The 22,954-nt window shown below is 34.9% G+C and overlaps 1 protein-coding gene and 1 long non-coding RNA gene across 4 annotated transcripts in view; one reads left to right on the top strand and one right to left on the bottom strand.

The window, feature by feature from the left end:
* Positions 1-344: 344 nt before the first annotated feature.
* The window catches only part of SLC12A2 (solute carrier family 12 member 2), a 100,729-nt gene continuing 78,119 nt past the window's right edge, over positions 345-22,954 (bottom strand). The window contains exons 18-27 of one of the 2 annotated variants that reach the window (XM_032336837.1): positions 19,733-19,839; positions 15,886-15,965; positions 13,068-13,193; positions 10,247-10,294; positions 8,698-8,820; positions 7,119-7,230; positions 4,870-4,956; positions 3,240-3,375; positions 2,836-2,903; positions 345-1,205 (exon numbers count right to left, since the gene is read on the bottom strand). In XM_032336837.1, coding sequence (XP_032192728.1) covers positions 1,070-1,205; positions 2,836-2,903; positions 3,240-3,375; positions 4,870-4,956; positions 7,119-7,230; positions 8,698-8,820; positions 10,247-10,294; positions 13,068-13,193; positions 15,886-15,965; positions 19,733-19,839 — 1,023 coding nt within the window. In that variant the 3' untranslated portion in view covers positions 345-1,069. The remainder of the gene's footprint in view (positions 1,206-2,835; positions 2,904-3,239; positions 3,376-4,869; positions 4,957-7,118; positions 7,231-8,697; positions 8,821-10,246; positions 10,295-13,067; positions 13,194-15,885; positions 15,966-19,732; positions 19,840-22,954) is intronic. The other variant, XM_032336838.1, reaches the window with a different exon arrangement.
* Positions 4,893-21,340, top strand: LOC116586632. 2 transcript variants are annotated; one of them, XR_004284087.1, is made up of 4 exons: positions 4,893-4,999; positions 15,650-15,762; positions 20,651-20,707; positions 21,234-21,340. It is a non-coding gene; the product is annotated as an uncharacterized LOC116586632 (long non-coding RNA). The 2 variants fall into 2 exon arrangements; XR_004284088.1 differs by having other exon boundaries at positions 21,304-21,327.

The raw sequence follows: 22,954 nt of genomic DNA on the forward strand, positions 1-22,954 counted from the left end.
GAAACCAGTGGTCCATTTAACCATTTGATGAAACACTAAAAATTTTAATGATTTATAAAGGATATGTATAGTGGAATCCCACATATTGTTTACTGAAATATTTTACTTAATGACATTGCTTTGTCTAATTTTCAGGAAAAATCTTTTAGCATTTCCTAAAAGTCCCTCAAAATTTGAGGAAAACTCTAAATTAGGACAGATCTCTCTTCTTATAGATACAAATGATTTTGAGGACTTTGGTCTAAAGAATGGCAATACAGGATTTTTCAGCATGGTATACAGAAGTACTGAATAAATCTTCACCCTTACCTAAGATTTCAAATAAAAATACAAATAACAGCCAATTAGAGATTTAAAAAAAAGAAAGGTTTATTGGGTCTTCTTTCCCTAGATCCACAATTTATACATACCCCTACAAACCTAACCTTGGGGTCACTTTTTGGCTACCATTTTTTGTTTGTCTGTTTTGGGTTTTTTTTTTTTTTTTTTTTTTTTGCATTTTTCATTAACCTGCCCTAATTCTTGCCTTTAGTATCTAACAGATACCTTTATAAAAGTAATAGAAAACATACAGTACTCAACACTAATTGGTCAATGGAAGAAGAAAACAGTGTCCATTTCATTTTAAGTGAGAGAGACTAGAAACGAAAATAACAGCTGAAGGCAAAATTTGACATTCTATAAATTTATAAAAGAGGATATATGGATGAAATTTGGTTAATTTCAGAAGGCACCTCAAGGCTAAAGGCTTTTTGTACTCCTTTCATCAATCACAAAATAACACACTTTTATTGCTATTCAAGTAGCAAAGGAAAACTTTACTCTTGTGAGCTTCAGTCCAACAACAAGGAATCATCATCATTCATTAAGACTGAAATACAGAACTGACTAAAACTGAAGTCTCCATACACATATCAGTGGAGCAACTTCCCTGTGTGCTTTCAAATTAATGAAAAAGTGAAAGAAAAGTCACAGTTCGCCATTGTGATGTTAATGTGTCATTGAAGATTTCAGTGACTTCACTAGGCACTCAAGTACCATCTAGAGGGCTGTCCACTGTACAGGGCCTTTAAGAATAGAAGGTAAGGACACTCTGATGGTTCCCACGGACGAGGAGAATTGGTGGTAGGTCCTTCGAAAGAGCTTCTAACCACGCCATATAGAGAGCGCTAGAGACAGCACCTTTCCGGGCAACTGGCAGACTCCTGGTATCAAAAAAGAAAGGAATGAGACCATGCATTTAAGTTGGAAAAAAAAAAAAAAAAAACAAACTGTAATAAAAATTATATATTGAGTCACTAATAATAGTAACTAAGAGTACAGTGGTTATATAAATCATTTTGGAGTGCAGGCAAATTGTGAACATGGTATAGCAGTGACTATACTCATATCACTATTCCCCCTTTTTCATGTTTGAACAAAAGCTTTTTAAAAATTCACCTAATAAGAGCAGAAATGAGTATTTCTATAAACGGCAACACATTTGGTATCTAACGTTAAACCTCTCATTCGCCCTTCCTCAATAAGGATAGAATTCTTCTAGGAGAAAGGAATGTTTCTACCTAAAGTAAGAAAGCAGAAACCACACATGGGTAAATGAGATTCAAACATAATTAATTCTACGTATTAATTTTCAACTTCTCCTATCTTTCTGGGCTTTGATTTTTTTTTTTTAAAGATTTTATTTATTTATCTGACAGAGATCACAAGTAGGCAGAGAGGCAGGCAGAGAGAGAGGAGGAAGCAGGCTCCCTGCTGAGCAGAGAGCCCGATGCGGGCCTCGAGCCCGGGACCCTGGGACCATGACCTGAGCTGAAAGCCAAGGCCTTAACCCACTGAGCCACCCGGGTGCCCTGGCTTTGATTTTTATCTGTAGATAGTGGTAGTAGTAACCAGCTGCTCTGGGGAGTGTTTCCAGATTTCTGTTTTAACATATTCCATTACAGATATCTGATCAGCAGCCGCAAAAGCTGAAATTTCCTGCTGTATTGTTTTCTGTTAATCAAAATAACAATCATCTGGTAATACTTTATTTCATCATTTGCCCTATTTTTGGAGGCCTGAACTTTTTTTTAACCTATCTAAGGACCCTGGCTCCATGATGGAGAAAATCTGGGTTCAAGTAATATGTAACTAATCTGACTCAGTAAAAGAACAGCCAGATAGCCCCTAGATTCAAGAGAGGACAGAACGTCTGTCTGTATAATTTGTGTGTGAAACACAGGGGTGTAGACTCAGACAGGAACCACTTTTTAAATTTCATCCCCAAGATAAGTTGATGGTATTATTTCTATAAGGATGTTGTCCTGGGTCCAAATTCTCCTTTTTTTACACTTTTTAAAAAAATTATTATTTGAAGTACACTCTACCCTACAATGTGGAGTTTGAACTCAAAACCCCCACATCAAGAGTCAAATGCTCTGACTGAGCCAGCCAGATGTCTCACACCTCACCCTGGGGTCCAAATTTTAACTTGAGGCCCTCATACCCCACGAAGACTTAATGGCTATGTCGTGGTGTCCTTCAAGCTAAGGAATTTTTAAAAGGTGGGAAAAAAGATAAAATAAAAATTCCAGAATAAACTATTATGAAAAAAGAATGACTTAGATTCATATAAACTTAAGGTTAAGATTTTTGTTTTACTTTCCTCCCCCCTTAAATGATTTCTCTATATGCTTAAAGCAAAGTATATTAACAAAAGTTTGTTTTTTCTTCCTTATAACTGTTAAGTCATTACCGAGGTTTATGTAGGTATGTACTTGGCATGGAAATTGATCCAAATTGTAACATCATAAAATGAACGCTCAAGAAAATCTTAGTATAGACAGTACTTACATGACAATGATATTAGCTGTACTTGAATGTTCCTTTAATAATTCATTTAACCTGATCTGCCGGTAGGTCTGAAATGAAACAGGACAAAGTCATTCCTGAACCATTTGAAAAGCGGAATTTAGTGTAGTTCATAGAGCTATAAGTAAACAAAAAGAAATCTTTTTACTTACTTTTTGTAAGTAAACAAAAAGAAATCAAAGAAATTTTGCTGTAATAAAAATATCCATCCCTTAATTTAGAAAAGAACTGAGGATTTATACACACTGTTCACATACAGATCCAATTTAGAGGAGACTGAATTTATTCCTCCCGTAACAAATGACAGTTCCTGATACTTGTGTCTTCCTTATTTTTTAAAAAATCAATGGAATATTAAGAAAAAGAAAGCAGAAGAGACAGAATACCTTGGTTTTATAGAGTTCAAGCTCATTGTCTGTTATTCGCCATGGTTCATCTTCTTTCATTTTATCTGCAATATCTTGTTCTTTGTCATCTTCATGAAGTCTGTATGGCTCAATCATTTCATCAAAAGCTACAATACTTAAAAAAAAAAAAACCCAGAAAGATTACTGACAATTAACTTCAATTCAAATTCCTTAACCCTAAGATCTCAAATGCTAAATTAGTACTTGAGAAGTTAGTGTTTTCCATCTATTATGCTCTTCCCCACACCCTAATTTATAACCATCACTTTGGCAACCTATTTAGAAAATAGCAACTGTTAGTTTCTCAAACTGATAAGAAATTTATTTTTTTTTTAAAGATTTTATTTATTTATTTGACACAGAGAGATCACAAGTAGGCAGAGAGGCAGGCAGAGAGAGAGAGAGAGAGAGAGGGAAGCAGATTCCTGCTGAGCAGAAAGCCCGATGTGGGACTCGATCCCAGGACCATGAGATCATGACCTGAGCTGAAGGCAGCGGCTTAACCCACTGAGCCACCCAGGTGCCCTCAAACTGGTAAGAAATTTAAAACTGGATTCACAATAGCAGAATTGCAATTTCAACTGCTCACACTCACCTGTCTATATTTAACCCCTGCTCCTATGCCCACCACCCCCTCAACCTACATACATTTTCATCACAGCTGCCAACATGATCCTTTTGAGCAATATGTCAAATTGTATTGCTCCTTTACTCAAAATACTCAAATGCTTTCCTAGTTCAAGTACCAATGAGCAAAAAGAGGAATAGTAGTAGAAAAGGTACTAGAATATTCTGAAGAGAGGAGTGGGCAGATAATGAACATTTAAGAAGATGCAGAATTAATCTCTAGATCCAAAGATACTTAATAGGATAAAAGACAGTGAAAGAACATTAACAACATTCTAATCCTCTATGAATGTGCAAAACATTTTTCAGTATCAAGCCTCATACAAAGCTCCTGGTATATATTATTTTATAAAAGGAAATAAATCCTTCCCTGATCCTAACCTTAAAAAGTGTACCTTGTTATTTTATATTTAATTCCTTATACCGGTTTCATCATTTATTCAACATTTATTTGAGAATAATTAAAATTACGCCTGGTGGTATAATTATACACATAATTATAATATCCTCTATGTGCCATTTTCAGGTAGACAATTCCATGAAGATACTTTTCTTTGACTCTTGAGAATTCTGAATGCAACTATTATGGGCAAATTCTTAGATTCTCCCATTTTAGTAATAAAGCAAAATAGTAAAAACGTAACATATAACATGGAGTAGGGATTGAGTGGTGGTAATGAATATAGGCATGAACAATGGAAATGTAAAGAACCATGTGGAATTTCTGTGGCATTAGGATTTTCAGAAATTACTTAGGCAACAGTTGCTGAATTCTCTGAAAACTGAAAGCCCTTTAGACTTACCCTGGTATCTGCTATAGGCACGCCAACCATCAGTGCCAGATTAAAAAGAGTTAACTTCACATGTAATAACAGAAGACAAAACCCCAGGTAGTTAAAATTGAATGATTATCTCAGTAGGTGGTCCATAAAAAAATTTAAAAATCAGAAATCTGTACAGAGTAATTTATGCAACAACTTACTTTTCTTTCTTTGGCTTAGTATTAATATCTCCTAAGACCATGATATCAGAGAAGTCTATCCGGAACTTGCTCAGCAAAGTAGCCATCCTAAAACAAAAATGAATAGCACTGAGAGACATGAAAGCTGTATGTAAGTATTTTTATTCTATTCGGGCCGAATCAGTACATCTGAAGAAGCAGGATTTATAGGAAAACGGAATCAGGTGCTAGGCAAAGTCCATCTGAATTAATTGACATGGTATGTTCAACTAAGAAGACATTTAAATCCCCTGAGTAGAGACTCCTCTTACATTCTTTTACTTTCTCTGAAATCGTCTTAGTATCCAATAATGAATGGGTAGAGCAAGACATTAATAATGAAATCTGAACTAGCTTTTAAATTTAGTTTTTGTTACGGGGAATGAGAACAGACCTCCAGTTACAGAGCGAACAAACCACAAGGCTGGCAGGCATAGCCTGGGGAGCAGAGTTAAGGGTATTTACTAGTGCTGTACAGTGGCCGGCAGCTGCTCCACCTCTGCGGGGAGCACAACGGGCCACACGGAGACACTGAATCACCATGCTGTCCATCTGCAACTAATGGAACACCGTGAGCCAGCTCTAGTTCAATAAAGACTTTTTTAGACAAATTATACTGGTAAGTATATGGATTTCAGCAAAAACTAGTAAACACTTGTAGGTTTAATTATTTTTGGATTATTCTTCCATCCATGAAGAATGTATCTCAAGGTCTAAACATGAGTTTCTTGGGGCCAAACTAAAGCTATAACTGATGCCAAATGAAGTTCACAGAATTCTGAGGTGGCGGGACTGGGACAGACATGAAAAAGGGGCTCCAATAAGTCTTTGAGCTTCCAGTAAAGAAATCCCTTTTCACTGGGGAACCTGGGTGGCTCGGTGGGTTAGGCCTCTGCCTTCAGCCCAGGTCATGGTCTCAGGGTCCTGGGATTGAGCCCCACATTGGGCTCCCTGCTCAGTGGGGAGCCTGCTTCCCCCTCTCTCTGCCTGTTTGTGCTCTCCCTCTCTGTCAAATAAATAAAATCTAAAAAAAAAAAAAAAAAGAAAAAAAAAAAGAAATCCCTTTTCGGAGGCATAGCTGGCAGTGAAGCCTTGGTGACAACAGCAGAAAAATGGAAGGAAAACCAGTTAGCAAAACAGAATTCTATCTTTAATCACATGAGTTTTCTAAATTAGGATATTAGAAAACAGACTGACTACAGGTCTAGCTTTTAAATTATTTCTAGTATTTCTTGCATACTTCACTGTTTGAGATGAGTTTACACTTCGCTGAATTCTAGTATAAAATGACTATGTGTGTATGTGTCAGGGCCCACAAAACTCAAATCTAAGGCATGAAAATAAATATGAAATGAGCCCCAGAATGCAATGAATGGTACCAAGTATGTTGTTTTTCAGGAAGGAAGGGTAACAACTGATGGGGAGACAAGGATTAAAAAAAAAATGAGGGAAGGTGTTATGAAGAAAGTGATAGCAATGCATGACGTAGAGGACGGAGTATTTCCATAGAGAAGGGAGGGAAAGCTAAGAACTATTTCTAGCAGAGATTAGGAAAGAGTAGGAAGGAGTACATGTCTGAAATGGCATGCTTGTTTAGGGCAGGTGCAGAACTGTAAAATGAAGTGTAAGGCAGAGTTGGGGGAACAGGGCATGTAACAGAGACGAAATTGAAAGTGATTTGGGCAGAGGAATCATATGAACAGAGCTCTGGTTTCCAAATGTGAACACAGGAGCAATATGTACAATATATGCTGAAAAGGTCCAAGACAGGACATGGCATACTTAGTGACGCACTGGAATCAGAGCTAGAATAGAATAGCGCAGCAGAAATAAGACAATGGGTGAAAATGGCATCCTACATTTCTGTTGTCTTCAAGTCTAAAAAATGTATCTCATATGTAAATATGTAATCCGGGGGACATCCCCTGATTTTGTTTTAGAAAGTTGCTTAACAGTCTAATGCTCCAAGTTTTTAATACTTTCTAAAATGTCAACGTAGGAAAAAATAATAGGTATCAAGTAACACTAAGTACCTATAACTTAAACATGAAGACTAAATTAAAGGGAATATGGTTTTATTCATGTAACTAGAACTTTTAGTTTTAGTACAGAACAGGGCAACATGACTGGCATTTTCTGGATTGTCTCTGTTTTACCCTACCAAATGTATACTGTAATAATGAGATAGATATTATAATAAGATAAATGCTCTTCAACTTAAATAGACTTACGCTCTCCGGTCATGGTCTATTCGATTTATTTTCCCACCAATGAATACTCTGATTTTACAGTCTTTCCACTTTTTCTTGGTAGTCAGAAGATAAGGTATCAATAAAGTCAAACCTAAATCATAAAAATATAAAAAATCATTTACTATATGCTAATGTCTCAATTAAGAGCTTTTAAGTCAATTTAATCTTTTAAAAAACATGTTTACACAACTTCATATTTAAAAAAAATTTCTTTCCATCCTTCCTTAATAATTCAGTCAAAAAGCCATGAGGTAGGTCTTAACAAAGAGGAAAGCCCAATGGAATCCAGGCCATGTGAGGAAGGCAGTGAGGTGGGGAGAGTGGCCTGGCAGAGTAAGGCGATCAGTCACATAGAGCAGGAGTGAGGGAATGAGAGAATTCACTGAACATAATGGGAGCCAGGTTTCTTACTGAAATGAGAAATACAAGAAGGGGGAAGCTGGACTAAAGTCTGCAGCGTTGAAGTGGAATTGGTTTTTAATCTATACCTACACATACAAACATACACATGTGTGTTTCTGGGACCCATCCACTGAGAGGGCCAGGGAAAGCAGGGACATCCTAGTAGCAATAAGCATATTTAATGCCAAGATCATTGTTCCTAAATACTATTCTCCACTAAAAGCAGCTGGGCTCCTTGTGTAGATGGTCATTCAACGGTGGTGCAGGCAAGTACTAAAGTGAGCCTAGAACATCTTGTTATATCAGAAAATAAAAAATGGCTGGGAAATGCCAAACAGACATACAAGTTGGCCTCCACTGGATCTTGTTGGCCAAATACGGGAACAAGGTGAACACCAAAACAAATCACGAGAATGACAAATCATCTCCTACTGAATACAGTGGGAATCAATGAATCCTCAAGTATAGAAATAAGAAGGCTCCTTCCTTAGAGTAAAATACCAACTAATAAATGAGGAAGAATTAATGGGATTGGAAAATCATCATGTGACAACCACAACCACACCACACCAACAGTAACAAGAGCCAAAACTATCAACAGGTGCTAAAGATGGGGGGTGGTAAAAGTTGCAGTAACAGTGGTCTATTTACATAACCCCTAAATGCCTTCCAATCCCCTCATACATGAAACTACACAAAGGCAACAGTCACTTCTCCTTCTAAAGATCTAGTGAAACCCATCTTACTGAGTGGTCACGTAAACCACACCAATGATGAGGTAAATCCACATCATGTGCCCCCAATGTAGACAGAAGAGCAAGGCATCACTTCTGTGAGATTTCTACCAAAATGACACAACTTGAAACAATTATGATAAAAGATCAAATGGTACTTCAAATCTAGTGACATTCTAAAAAAAGTGAGTCACATTAAAAAAAATATATATTAAGGTCACGAGCTCAGGGAAGAACCAGTCAACTTCCAAAGTGAATGACACTGAAGAGAAAACAATTAAGCCCGACACCTGATTCTGAAATCCATCCTATTGTTTTGGGGAATGTTGTCTATGAGCAAAGCATACATGCCATTTTGCTGTACTAAATTCCCACAACCTCAGTATACATAAAATTACTAAAAAGTGTATCAACAACCTTACCTCCATCATCAAAAAGCCACCAGACATCAATAGTATTCTTTCCTTGTTTTTTCTGAAACTGTGTACTTGCTTCAAGAAGCTTTTGGTCAGCTACATTTAAGGGCACAGCAGGGCCTTTGGATTCTAAACGATTAACCAGAAAAATAAGATGTAAAGGAGATAAATATTCAAGTCCCTTTTGCTGAATTCCTAGAGTTTCCTAACTTTTGTGTATTTAAATGTTTATAATGAAGACAGTTGTATATGGAGTCCATCATAAGCTTTCAGTTGTTTAAAATTTAAATATACTTTAAAAAATGGTTACAGGTAAATGTATCTTTACAAGAGCTAAACTCATCCAAATTATCTTGCTTAATTTAAAATATTTTAAAGCACTGTGAAGGAAAGAGAATCATAAATACCAATCAAGAAAATTATAACTGACTGCTAGATTTTCGTTTTTGGGAAGCCATGTTAGGCTAACTGGACAAATTAAGTTTATGCCTATGCTGTGAACATATTTCTTTTATAATGTGGTTCCTCAATAATATAAAGATCAAAAACATTTCTTACACATAATGTTGTTATCAATAATATAAAAGACAGAAGGAAGTGGAAGACAAATGAATACAATCTAACGATTCTCACAGTGAAACCTCCAAGCCTAAGGAAGGACAACTTCATCTTGACCTAACTTGTCCCCTCGGTGTGTGATGCCCAAAGAAAAAGCCATGTAACGACACATCTTTCTTTGAAGCACAGAAAGATGGTAGGAACTCCTTGGAAGGGCCCCACTGGCTGTAGATCTCAGGAACAAAATACCAAGGGAGTTCCCATTTACATTCTCAGGAATCAAAAAAAAAAAAAAATCAGCACTGACTCTATGAGCAAGCAAATGACTATTATGAGAGTCCTACACTAACTGTTTATGAGCAGGAATCCACAGGAGGAAACCTGCTCACGTCTGCAGGCTGTGTCCTTCACTTCTCATGCTGCCATGATGCACGCAAACGTGATGAATGATTTTGCATGATGACATAGTATGGCTGCCAAACCACACTGCTCCGTAACTCTCACCTCTATCTCCTTCTCATTAAAGTCATGCATGGGGACATGACTGTGTATCTCCCAAACGCAGCAGGGCTGTGAGAAATATTATAATTTTTGAAATGAAAAATATATTAGTATCAAAATTAAGGGCTTGGCTGGGTACAACTGATGGTAAAGAATGCAAGTGACACTGGCAAAGAGACCCATTTCAGTGTCTCTGCTTATCATCTGAACCATGCAGTTTAAATTAAAAAAACCAATATTGACATTCAGTGTTTGGGCATTTCAGAAATGCTATGATGATTTAAAATAATTTGTCTTTGATATAATACCTTTCCCTGGGATGATTTAACTTTTTTTAGGTGAACTAAAGATTTTTTTCTAATCTGCATTCAATAAATAACTGTAACATCACCTTACCATGGAGATAAAACTCAGATAAAAAAAAAATAGCAGAGTTGGAGTTAAAGAGTTAACAGTATGAAAAGGGGATTAAAATAAAATGATGAAAAATGCCTGCCTTTTTTCAACAGTGGTTGAGTTGGAGTCTTGCCATCCTCTTCCTCATCTAGATTATGTTCAAAAAACACAAAATATAAGTTAATTGCCTTTATATTAGTAAAATAATGAAAATGTAAATAGAGCACATTTATAAACAAAGCACAGTATGAAGAGACAGTCTGTGAAAAATAATCAAGACTGAAGATAGATATTTTCTGCACTGAGGGTTGAGGATTTTTAAAAGTAAACATTTTTAGAACCCCTCCAAGAGGGCCACTAATACTCACACCTAAATTTTATTCCTGTAGAACTGATAAAAACTTCAGCAGGATTTTTAAACTTTTAAACTTTCATACTTGAAATCGACTGAAAAGATTCTGAACTATGGCTTACAGAATAGAAATATGACATTAAAAACTGATATTGCAGATAATACATAACTTTTAATCAGTGCCACTGCATCACTGTGCAAATGACTGAAAAGTAATTTTAGAAATATATAATGGATATTTTGTATTTACAAAAATTAATCACTTGAAATAATAAGGAATTTGATCAGAGACAGTCTTTGGTTTATATAAAATACCAGGTTTTATTTATATATATATATATATATATATATAAAATATATAAGCATATCTACATGTTTATACATGTACATATATATGTACTGTTTATACATGTACATGTACGTGTACATATATATGTACTGGTCCTTCTATATTTCAATATGTGTAAGTATTTTCTTGGAGTTAACAGTTTTCCTAACCTCAGATTTTTTTCTTCATAGAAGCTTCTTTTAGTTGTTCAAGGAATAGAGAACTCCCAACTTGCACAGGAAAGAGTTCACTGCTCTTGAGTTAGGGGCTCCCAGGATTCCACTATTATTACCTTTGACTCTTTTACTGGCTTTGTGAGCTTGAACTAGTTAACTCCTCACCTTCCTCGTTAGTAAGAAGGGTGAAGGATACCTACCTCTTCAGATTGTTACGTTGCAAGCATGAAAGCACTCATCTCAGTGTCTAGCACAAAGTAAGTACTCTGTGTGCCCCAATAACTAAGACAGACATACCAAACATCTAGGATTATATTATAATTACACAAGAATGTTTTTTAATATTCTGAAGACTTTTCAAATTATATAAACTTTTCTACAATTTCTATACTAATTTTGAAAAGAACTGGCTAGAGAGGAAATAAACACAAAATAAATGAATGCTATTTTTGAACTCTGATTTCTTATGCCTATGATAGAACAAGAAACATTTCAATGTTTACATTTGATTTTATAGCATTAAATATTATTGTTCTTATAAAGTAGGTATTTGATACTATCTGCTTTTGAGGATAATAAAAGTATATGGGCACACTGTGTATTCATTGTAAAGAGGTCAAAAAATGTCAAGGAAATCCTGACAATTAAAAATGAATTACGCTAAGGTAATTAAAGGTATTACAGGTTTTTACATTTTTATAATAAAAAGGGAGTAGTTTCCCACTCTGTAAAAATAATGACTTCACAGGACTGTGACACACACACTGTCATGAGCTAACGTATGGATAATGCCCACTGCAATGTGGGAGGCACAGAGTGGATGCCTGATGATTACTAATTACTTCTTCCTTTCCTATCATAGTTTTACCTATCCATTCCTAATGGATTCTCTAAAGAAAGGGTCTATTTTAGGAAAAAGAAAATGGCAGTAAAATTAAAAAGTAGGAGGAAATGAAAGCATGTATACCATAAACTAAAAATAAATGCAGGAACATAAGAACAGTTATCAAATCTTTTATAGTTTTGCGATGAAACAGGAAAAAATTATAATTGATACAACAAAGAACTTAAAGGGGAAATGGGTGTTAACTAAAGCCTCAACTATCACTACTCTAAGCATACAAGGTGAGAAAGGAAAGAAATAAAAAGCAACAGTATAATTTGGAAAAGATTAATTTCAAAGAGACAGAATTTGTCCAAGGTAATCAATTTCAGAAAAAGAATGGTACTTCTTTGATAGGAATCAAAAAAGTATGATATGGTTTGATGATTTACAGTGCAGATTTTTCTTGTGGCATGCCAGTTGGGGCTAGGACAGATGGAGATACTGGCCTGATCAGAGGTAGGAGAGTGAGGGTGGGAGAGTAAGATTTGGAAGTCATCCCTCTTTCCGTCTGATAAACATGACATCGATAGATATATGGATGAAATTATCTGAAAGCCTCATGAGACTTAGAAACCTGTGTGTGGCTTAAAACCAGGGGTAATATGTCTGCAATTATGGCCTAATAGTTCAGTAACCAAATACCAACACCTTGTTCCTTCAGAGAAACTAAAATGAGGAACAGAACTACATTTGATTTTTTATTACATGGTTTTACTTCAACAACTCCAGGTTCAGTAGATGTTAAAAAATCTGAATTTCTTAGTACATAAATAAAATCCCTGGTATTTCAACACCTGGGTTGAACACAGAAAAATTAGGTAGATTATTTTTATCAATTTTAATCCTTTCAGTGTTATCTTATGCTCTACTCTCAGATTACATTTCCTTCCAAGTTCAGATTTAACCCATGCTTCAAGCTAAACTGTTCAAAGTATAAATAAAAACATGCAAGAACATAGGAGTGTGTAATTAATGGGCATGTTTTCTGTTCTGCAATATACTTTAATAACTGAAAAACAGCTAGTCATTTTGTAGTCATCCATTTTACCTTATCAACTAGAAATGAGCAGTACTAATTACAGAAGAGGTTACTTAATAAGACATGTTATATAATAAAACCCATTTCTCCCAAAATTAAACATTATCCCAGATAACATCTTTTGTCTGAATAAAAATTACCTTTGTGTGTAACAGCTTTCTCATCAGATGGTTTTGAAGTATCTAAATCCGATTTTTTACTGTACTCCATACTTAGTACTACATCCTTAACACCAGGAGATTTCTCTTGTGATGACAGTAATTCTTCTATGGACATGAAAGTAATCAAAATGTTATCTAAATCTTATTTTAAAGACTAATGAAAGCAACATGGCATAGTATTAATTAAATGACAATTCATAGCAAAGTTTATTATGAAATAATAAGTTTACAATAAATAAATATTTCTTATGTGAACATATGTGATCATCTCTTTTGAAAGGACTATTCACTCAAACATTCTGAGCCATAGTTAAGCATCAGACATTTGAATCAGGTGCTGGGGAATTCATAATGTTTGAGATTCAAGGAAATTAAGAATGTGGTAGACAAAAGAATGATGTATAAAATATGAACGAACTCTCAAAGTCATTTACACATGTAAAAACTACAAAATGTGACAAATATTCACATACCTGTAAGATGACAGAAAACACTGAAAAATTACACTCCAGACTAGAGAGCTGAAGCCAGAGGATAAGCTCATGGTAAAAGTACCATTTCTTCATTTTTATTTAATTTTTATTTTTTTAAAAGATTTTATTTATTTGAGAGAGATAAAGAGCGCACAAGTAGGTGAGGGGCAAAAGGGGGGAAACCTGACATGGGACTCCATCCCAGAACCCCGAGATCATGACTTGAGCTGAAGGCAGGTGCTTAACCAACTGAGCCACCCAGGAGCCCCCATTTCTTCATTTTTAAAGCACTTTGGCAAGGAGTTGGTAAACAGTTAACTTCCACCATGAAAACATGCATCACAAAGACAAAAATACATGAAAATGGACCATCCACACATAATCTTCGTCACTGATTTGTGTATATCATGAGAAAGATCAAGAGAAACGACATTATCGGAGGTACCAACACTATGCTAAGAACTTTACAAGCTATGTCTTTACAACAACCCTTATGAAGTAAGTACTATTTGGGGTTTTGTTTTTTTGTTTTTTTGTTTTTTTTTTTAGTTTTATTTAAGTAATCTCTATACCCACTGTGGGGCTTGAACTCATGACCACAAGATCAAGAGTTGCATGCTCTTCTGACTGAGCCAGCCAGGTGCCCCAGTGAACATGTCTGAAGAGATGAGGAAAGAGAGGCTTGGAAGTCGACAGATACGCCCAGACTGCACAATTACTGTACTAAGAGAAAAAGGTGGGATTTTCAAAGGAGATCCGACTCCAAAGCCTCTGCTCGTAATCCTGTACTGAACCAAATTCCTGTCTCCAAATCCTGATAATGAGTAACAAGACCTTCAAAATAATTTTCATAATAATTATAAACACTGAAAATATTTTCTTAAAGTTCCGGTCACATTCAAATCTCAGTAAATTACAGAGCTATAAATATAATTTATTAGTCAAGCTGTGATACTTCTGAGAGTGAAAGGGAACACTACTAATTCTGCAGTGTTGACAAGTACCCTAAACCTCAATCACTCGTAGTGCAAGAGAGAACTGAAATAGTGTTTTGCAAGGCCTACTCCAGAGGAAGAAAATGCATTTTCAGCAAGCCATACTTTTGTGTTACTGGATAAAGACTTCAAAGCGTTCCTTTCAAAACTGCACAATACCCTTGAAATGGTGGGAGGAGGGGGAGGATTACAACTGTTTAAATACATAAACAGATGACAAAAGTTCATGATGTGCCTCTCAGCTATTTAGGCTTAGTTATTTTTGATGATTTCGTTAATTAATTGATAAGGGCAAAATATTAGGTATGCAATTTTCTTCAGCTTATTCGTTCAAGTACTAGAAAATCATTAGAGGGTACGGAATTTTCCACAGTTTTTATTAAGGTAGGCAAAAGTAACCAGTACACCTTAATTAGATTTTAAGCTTCATCTAAAAACTTTTTTTTTTTTTTTTTTGTAAATGCTTTAAAAATTACATACTTGGAGAAGAGATTAGTGTCACGGATTAATGACGGGGAAAAGACAAAGTCTTTGGGGGCTTAAAGGGGTAGTACAGGGAGATTTTTGTGGCGATGGGAACAGTTAACGTATCTTGAATCTGGTGTTTATATGAATCAGGCACATGTGTTACATGGCAGAGAACTACACATGTGTTCATGAACACATGCACACACAAGTTTAAGTAAAACCTATGAAATCTGAATAAGGTAGGTAAACTGTCCCAATGTCAATTTCCTGGTTAGGACATATAACAACAGACATACAAGATGTTACCATTGGGAGAAACAGATGAAGGGTACTTAGGACCTGTCTACTATTTCTTTTTTAACTTCTTAAGATCTGTAATTATTTCAAAATGAAAAAGTTTAAAAAATGATTCATAATTCGTAGGGTCTTATGTCAAGACAGAGTAAATGTTATCACCAAGTTTAGTTTTTCATTATTAATATAACTCTGTAAAAAGGCATGACCTTCAAGAACGTGAAAATGTCTGATGATTTAGCAGTCATTATTTTGTCCTCTATTTTATTTATTACATATTTTTACAAATTTGGCCAATTTTAAACCATAACTAACCCTTGTTTCTCTTAAGCTTTTTAGATGGTTATGACTGAATTTTATTCTCTCTGTTAATAACCACCAGCCATCATTCATGTTGGTACAAACTGTTGCAGCCAAATAGATCTGATCTCCACATGCCATACAGTAAGTACATGACTGAACTGACAGCGAATGTTGAAGTTACTGAAGAGTATGTGAGAATGCCATCATTTTCTAACAAAGTCACTTCAGTTTTTAAAATGAAAAACTTATTCAAGCAAGATTTACCTTGTCCTTGTAGATGAGATATATCCAGACCCTCTTTTAGGCGGATAACCACTACTCCATATTGTATGTCAAAGGCGTCACTGTAAGAGGGGGAAAAATCAAAATCACAAACATTTTTGTGTCCTCCTCTATAAAATGAAGGCAGTAAGAGATTTTTCTTTCAGCTTTAAATGTCTGATTTTTAAAATACACTTTTAAAAATACAGTGAGGCCCATATGATGATGCTTTCAAATCCTATACCATTTCCTTTTCTTTTTTCTGTAATTCTTTTAAAAACCACTTAAGTATAGATCTTTATAATACTGATACTCTACCTACACCAGGCATTTAAGAGCAGTGCCTGTGCTAATATCATATCCTATCAGAAACAAATCAAAATTATAGAAAAATAACATCAGTATTCCCACCATACTTTATTTAGGCTTATACCCTGAAAGTCAAGATAAATACATAAAGACAAAAGAAAATCTACTGAAAATGTGAACAGGCTGGAGAGTATAAAGGGATCACTTCTGAAAGGAGTCAGTGTATTTTTTTTAACTTTGAGCCAGTGTATTTTAAAACAATTCTTACGTTTTTACAAAAATGGTTTAATGAGTAGTCTAAAGATTTCATATGCATTTGCAGGCATATATTCATATGTCCTTTCAAGTTTTTAAACACAAAAGGGAGCATCCTATAACACACACAAAATATGTTAAAACCTCGAAGACAATTCTAAAAACACAATTCAACGCTGGAAACTGTTGAGATGATGAATCACGCAGATCCAATTCTTCTCAAATCTACTGCAAGAATACAAATTTCTAAACCTAGCTTGTTGCCCAGAGTGTAACAGGCTCGATTAACTTTTATTTTTCATTTTTATTTTTACCTTTGGAAGCAATAAATATTCACTATATGCAAAAAAGTGATATATAATCTATAGTTACATATAACAAAAAGAAAAGGCTAAAAGCTTAAAAAAAACAAATTTTGGTTCATACTGACACACACAAAAACATGTATCACTGTAACAGGTCTTTTATTGGTGTTTTGTTTTTTTAAAATAATGGAGAGACAATTTTGGCCTCATTCCTATAATGAATTAACTAAGGTCTAAAGAGATTCATCAGAAAAAGAAATTAATGGACATATTAACCTACCTCTGTTGTATATTGAAAGAAGTAACACTAGAGAAGAGTAACGTAAGTATTTAAAAAATAGTTAATAAATCCCAAGTGAATTAAAATCAATTTGATTAAAACAAATCCAGAGAATATAAATTCCTGAGCTTACTTTGGATTAAAATAGCTAAATGTTTTTGTTGTCAACCATAGGGATTTCTATAAGCTACATAATTTCTCTAAGCTATAAAAACTGATCTGGAGTTTCAGACCCTCCATGCTGTCACTAGGCACAGTAAATAAACGTCAACTGCTCTAAGTATTTTTAAACGACTAAACTGAAGTGCCATAAGATAAAAGGATATGCAATATCATTGCTTTAAAACTGCCATCAGTCGCCAAGGCCCTGGAAAACCAGAGAGAGTTATTTTCCTAACTTTTAATTGCTGCCTGCTGTACAATACTCAGAGTAATATTTGACTCACAAACATTCACTTCAGTTCCTGGAGTCAGAAAGATCCTTTTCTTTCAGTGTTCCCATATGAGCTACTACAACTAACAGTGTAAAAATTATTTATAAAAATTGCACTTTTTCTATTTTCTCTAACAATTACTCCATCTTCCTGGTCTTTCATCTTGAGAAAGAAAAAGTACAGCCCATGGAGGATGGCCCACATGATTTAACCTTTCTTTTACACCCTCCTTCCTTTCCAAATTCCCATATATACAGAAATATACAGGGCAGAATTAGAAAGTAGGATGAAATGAGGCTTACAAAAATGTAATAACCCCAAAGCTAAAGAACAGTCACAGCACTTGAAGATCCAGCAGGGCTTTAATTTTACTAAGAGCACTTAAGAATTATTTGGGTAAAGTACTTATTCATTGTATACTTTACTAATCAATATAAAGAGGTGTTTTAAATCTCCTTATAGGATTATGGGTGATCCTTCAAAGTTATTTCAAGGTAGCTATGAAAACAAAACTGTCAGGGCGCCAGGGTGGCTCAGTCAGTTAAGCAGCTGTCTTCTGCTCAGGTTGTGATCCCAGGGTCCTGGGACTGAGGCCCACCTCAGGCTCCCTGTGGAGCCTGCTTCTCTCAGTGGATAACCTGCTTCTCCCTCTCGCTCTGCCTGCTGCTCTACCTACTTGTGCTCTTTCTATCTCTCAGTCAAATAAATAAATAAAGTCTTTAATACAAAAAAAAAAAAGAAAAGAAAACAAAACAAAACTGTCTTATATGCTACAGGTAAATAAGAATTGGTTCCAATGGGAGTTCCAGTAAGGGAAATAACTCCGGTGAGTTAAGGGTAATCAGATCAAACTTCAGAGAAATAAGATTTGAATCTGGTCATAAGACCTACTTTGCCAAATACAATTTTTTTTAAAAAGGACAATTGTTTGTACATAAAGGGAATACTTTATAAGAACAAATGAACAGCTCTATTTTACCAGCAGCTGTAATAAGAAAACACTATTCTTCTATCAAGAATGGTGGTGTGGGGCACCTGGCTGGCTCAGTGGGTAAGAGCATGTGACTCCTGATCTTGGGGTTGTAAGTTCAAGCCCCACATTCGGTTGAGATTACCTTAAAAAAGAATGGTGGTATAATAGATTCCTAACCACTGAAAACAGTTGCCAGAGCACAGTCACTAGGGGGATGGAATAAAGAGGTGATGGGGATTCAGGAAGACACTTATCATGATGAGCACTGAGTGACGTAGAGAATTGTTGAAGCACTATATGGTACATCTGAAACTAATATGTTAAAACTGGTATGTTAACTATATTAGAATTAAAATAAAACATTAAAAAAAAATGGTGGGGTGAAAAGTCCCCTTTATTCTTTAAAAAGCTGTTTGAGAGAGATAAAGAGACCCGTTAAGCAAATTCCAGAATACTAGGAAAGGAAGTACTTCAAAATTAAGAAGAAAATCTGGCAAAAATAAAAAGAAATCTTATTCTTTTTATTAAATAACTCTGTTCCAAAAGCATTTGCGGTAGATTAAGCAGATGCATTCATAAAAAATCAATTGAGACATAAACAGACTAAAATCAGTAAGAGAAAAAAAAGACAAAATAAAAACAACAACAACAAAAAGAATGCATTAAACAATCCCTACAAAGGCAGCTGAAGTCATGTTAACCACAACTAGGATCACTGATAAGTATCCTTCATTTGAAATACCACTAACAAGTGAATAGCAGACCCAGAATTTACCCTCAAGAGAAGAAAAGCAACTCATGTAAGTACACTAAAAAAAGAGAAAAGAAATATAAATGAGCTAATGCATTAATCAATTAACTGTAAAACCAGTTTCCAAGGACAGCAAACTAAAACTTCTGAGGGTGATATCAATGATGATATGCCTTTCTCAGCTCCAGATATTATAATGATGTAACAGAAGGTGACGGATCTGACAACACTGGGAAATCTGCTCAGCAGTAGCTACAAGGACTAGAAAAAGCTTCCTAACTTAAAGGGGAAGCCAAAGTATGTACATGTGTGTTCATTTGTATATGTGTGTGAATGTTTGAATGTATGAAGTGACATAGAAACCTCAATAAAAAATTTTTGTTAATAGCTCATCAACTGAAAACCTGATAACCTCATCAGATTGTTTTTCATTCTTATGCTTCTACTAGAAGAGACTATATGAGAAAGCTTTGCAAACAAGGCTTCAAAAACCAGCAAGTTTTCACTTTCTGAGTCAAGTTACTGAGTTGAAAGGATACTTACTGAAATATGTTTATGTACATATCCACATCTCGCATATCTGCTTGCAACCAGTCTTTCTTAAATCCAAGGACAAGTGTATTGGGCTTCATACGCCCAAGACCAGCAGCCTAAAGTACAGGAAAAAATATAACTTTAAAGATATACTATTCAGCAAAATATTTTTTAAAGGATCTAATCCTCCAAATGGATAGACTATAAACATTTTTAAGCTGTGCACCCTTATCAGCAAAAACTCTTGAGTATCTAATTCACGCATGTTTAATAAACTATATATATTACATTATCACATATTATGATGAAACATATGCAAAAACTGAAGATAAATGCTTTAAAAATTCTAAATGGACAATTTCATACTCCTATGATTTGCCATAATTTCTCTATTTTTAGTAAGAAAAAGATAGCAGTATATCTAATCTTTTTCATAAAAATCATAATGATAGTGTTATCCTTGGGTTTTTGCTAGCCATTAACATCCAGAAGCAAAAGTCCAAATGGAAGGCAAGCATTATTTGTTGCAGTTCTGAATTCCACCACTAAATTTTGACTTCTTTTGATCAATCATGCACAAGTTTCTCCTAAGAAGTGGCTAACTTTCTTCCTCAAATGTTCCATCAAATTATTTTTTGTGTAACTTCATCAAAAGCTGTAAGTCAATATGCTTAACATACCCCAAATCCCATGAATCTCTTCTTTTGTAAGATAGTAAAACACAGATTTTTGAACCCCACTACATATTTGCAAAGTTTTCTCAGAGCCCCAAATAAAAATTTTCTCACCATAAAAGAAGTAATTACTCATTTCTTGCCTCCCTCCAGGTCCTGGTAACATTTAATATACTTCTGTCACTTGAATTTGCTTGTCCTCAATGTCTGCCCCTTGTGACTGGTTTATTTTATTTAGAATCATGTCTTTCAGGTTCATTCTCATTACACCATCTATCAGAACTAGGGGCTGAATGATATTCCACTGTTTGTGAGTACCACATTTTGTTTATCCATTTATCTGTTGTTGATGGAGGCTCACCTTTGGACTATTGTGAGAAATGCTATCAACACTGACATACAAAGATAAAAACCTGTTTGGCCGCTTGCTCCAATTTCTTCACATGTATGTCAAGGAGTAGAACTGCTGGTCATATGCAGATTCCATGCTATGCCAAGGAACCACTGAACTGTTTCCCACAGCACCTAAAGCATGCTATGAGCCCGCCAGCAATGCATGCATTTCAATTTCTCCACATGCTCAGCAACACTTGACATTTCTTGTTTTTGGTGGGGGGGGGGGGTGGTTGGCAGAGAGGGGTTGTTTTAAATTATAGATATCCCAGGAGTATAAAGTTATCTCATTGTGATTTTGATAAGCATTTCCCTATGACTAAGGATACTGAGCATCTCTTCATGCATTTATTAGCTACCTTTAGATCTTTCTTGGAGAAACGTTTACTCAAATCCTTAGTCGATTTTTAACTAGGTTGTTGGTCTTTTTCTTCCTGTTTTAGGAATTCATATGTTCTGGATATTAAACTTCATCAGATGCATGACTTACAAGTATGTTCTTCCATTCTGTAGGTTGTCTTTCACTTTCTTGATGTCCTTTGATGAACGTAAGTTTTTAATTTTGATGATGTCCAATTTATCTACTTTATTCTTTTGTTGCTCATGCTTCTGGTGTCATATCTAAGAATATACTGCCAAATCCAAGGTCCTGAAAATTTATCTCTATATTTTTTTCTAAGAGTTTTATGGTTTTAGCTTCTATATCGCTGATCTATTTTGAGTCAATTTTGGTGCATGATGTGAAGTCACATTTATTTATTTTTTAAAGTAATTCTATTGTCAATGTGAGGCTCAAACAGAAATCAAGTGTCACATGTTCTACTTGGTGAGTCAGCTAGACATCCCCACACTCAAATTTTTAAACAGGACATACTTAAATCATGTTTTGCAACGATTAAATTAACTCAAATATATATTAAGTGCCTACCATGGCCCACTCATGGTCCTAAGGACTTGGGATAATTAGAAATCTTTCTAACCATTTAAAACTTCAATTCATTCTCAAAAAATTCTCTCCATGCACAAGTTTCTTTCAAAAAATAAGATTTTTTTCCCCCCACTCAGTATTAAAAACCACTCTTTGCCTTCAAAGGACAGATAAAAAATTACCATTATTGTTTTTTACAACTATCTGTTAGGTACCAAGATAGCCACTAACCCACACAGTTTTTTTGTTTGTTTGTTTGTCTGGTAAAAGTAAAGCAAGAAACATCTTTGAGTTTTAGCACTTTTTAAAGAACTAAGCCACAAGATATCCAGTAACTTCTTGATGGCACAAAATGTTGTCCCTGTAATCCTCTTTTTATTTTCTTTTTCATCACAAACTTTTGTCACAATATTATAATTAAAATGTTTTATTTTTATAAAATTAATAGTAACATCCCACAGCACTCTGTGCCCGTTTCAACTTCATTATTTCAATAACTTTTCCCTGAATGACTGAGCAAAGAAATTTCAAATGTATCACTCATCCCTAAATTCTCTGTAAATTCTAATCCAAGTAGCTATTCACTCACAAGTAATGTTTTGTTTCCATAAAACATCATGTGTTTTAAAGAATCATTTATTCCTGAAAATATGTCTTCTCTAGAACAGATTTAATGGTTCATAAAAAATCAGGTTTTTATGGAATTCCACAATTGAAACCAATCAGGCAGAATGCAGTCCTCTGAAGCTCATCTCTAGTTTCAAACATTCCTGTAATTTGTTCCTCTGACTCTTTAGCAATGTTTTCTGTTTGTCTTCTACCAGAATTTGCTGATGAGAAACGTATTTATTATATTTTTCTGGGCAGTATCATAACCATTCTTACTGCAGCAGAAAGACCACTTAACGTCCACAATGGTACATGGCTTTTATTTTTGCATTTCACTATTAAGTAAAAACATTTCCAAACATTATGCAGTTAAGTACTGCTGTGAGATTTGTATCACTTTAAAAATCAGTGAGAAAGAAACCTGTAGACTTGTGGCTCCTTGTCCTGGATGGTTAAAATGTTCAGCTAACAGTGATGGCTTTAAATTATCATTAGCAATTATCCCATGGCTCCGTAGATTTAGGATGTTGCTATAGGATCTGGACATAATTTATATTTCAAATATTCTTATTGGAATGTGAAATCATTTTGGTCTACTTATTTTAGAATAATTTAAAAGAAATGACC

This window comes from Mustela erminea, chromosome 3 (genome assembly GCF_009829155.1).
Source record: "Mustela erminea isolate mMusErm1 chromosome 3, mMusErm1.Pri, whole genome shotgun sequence".
NCBI lineage: Eukaryota > Metazoa > Chordata > Mammalia > Carnivora > Mustelidae > Mustela > Mustela erminea.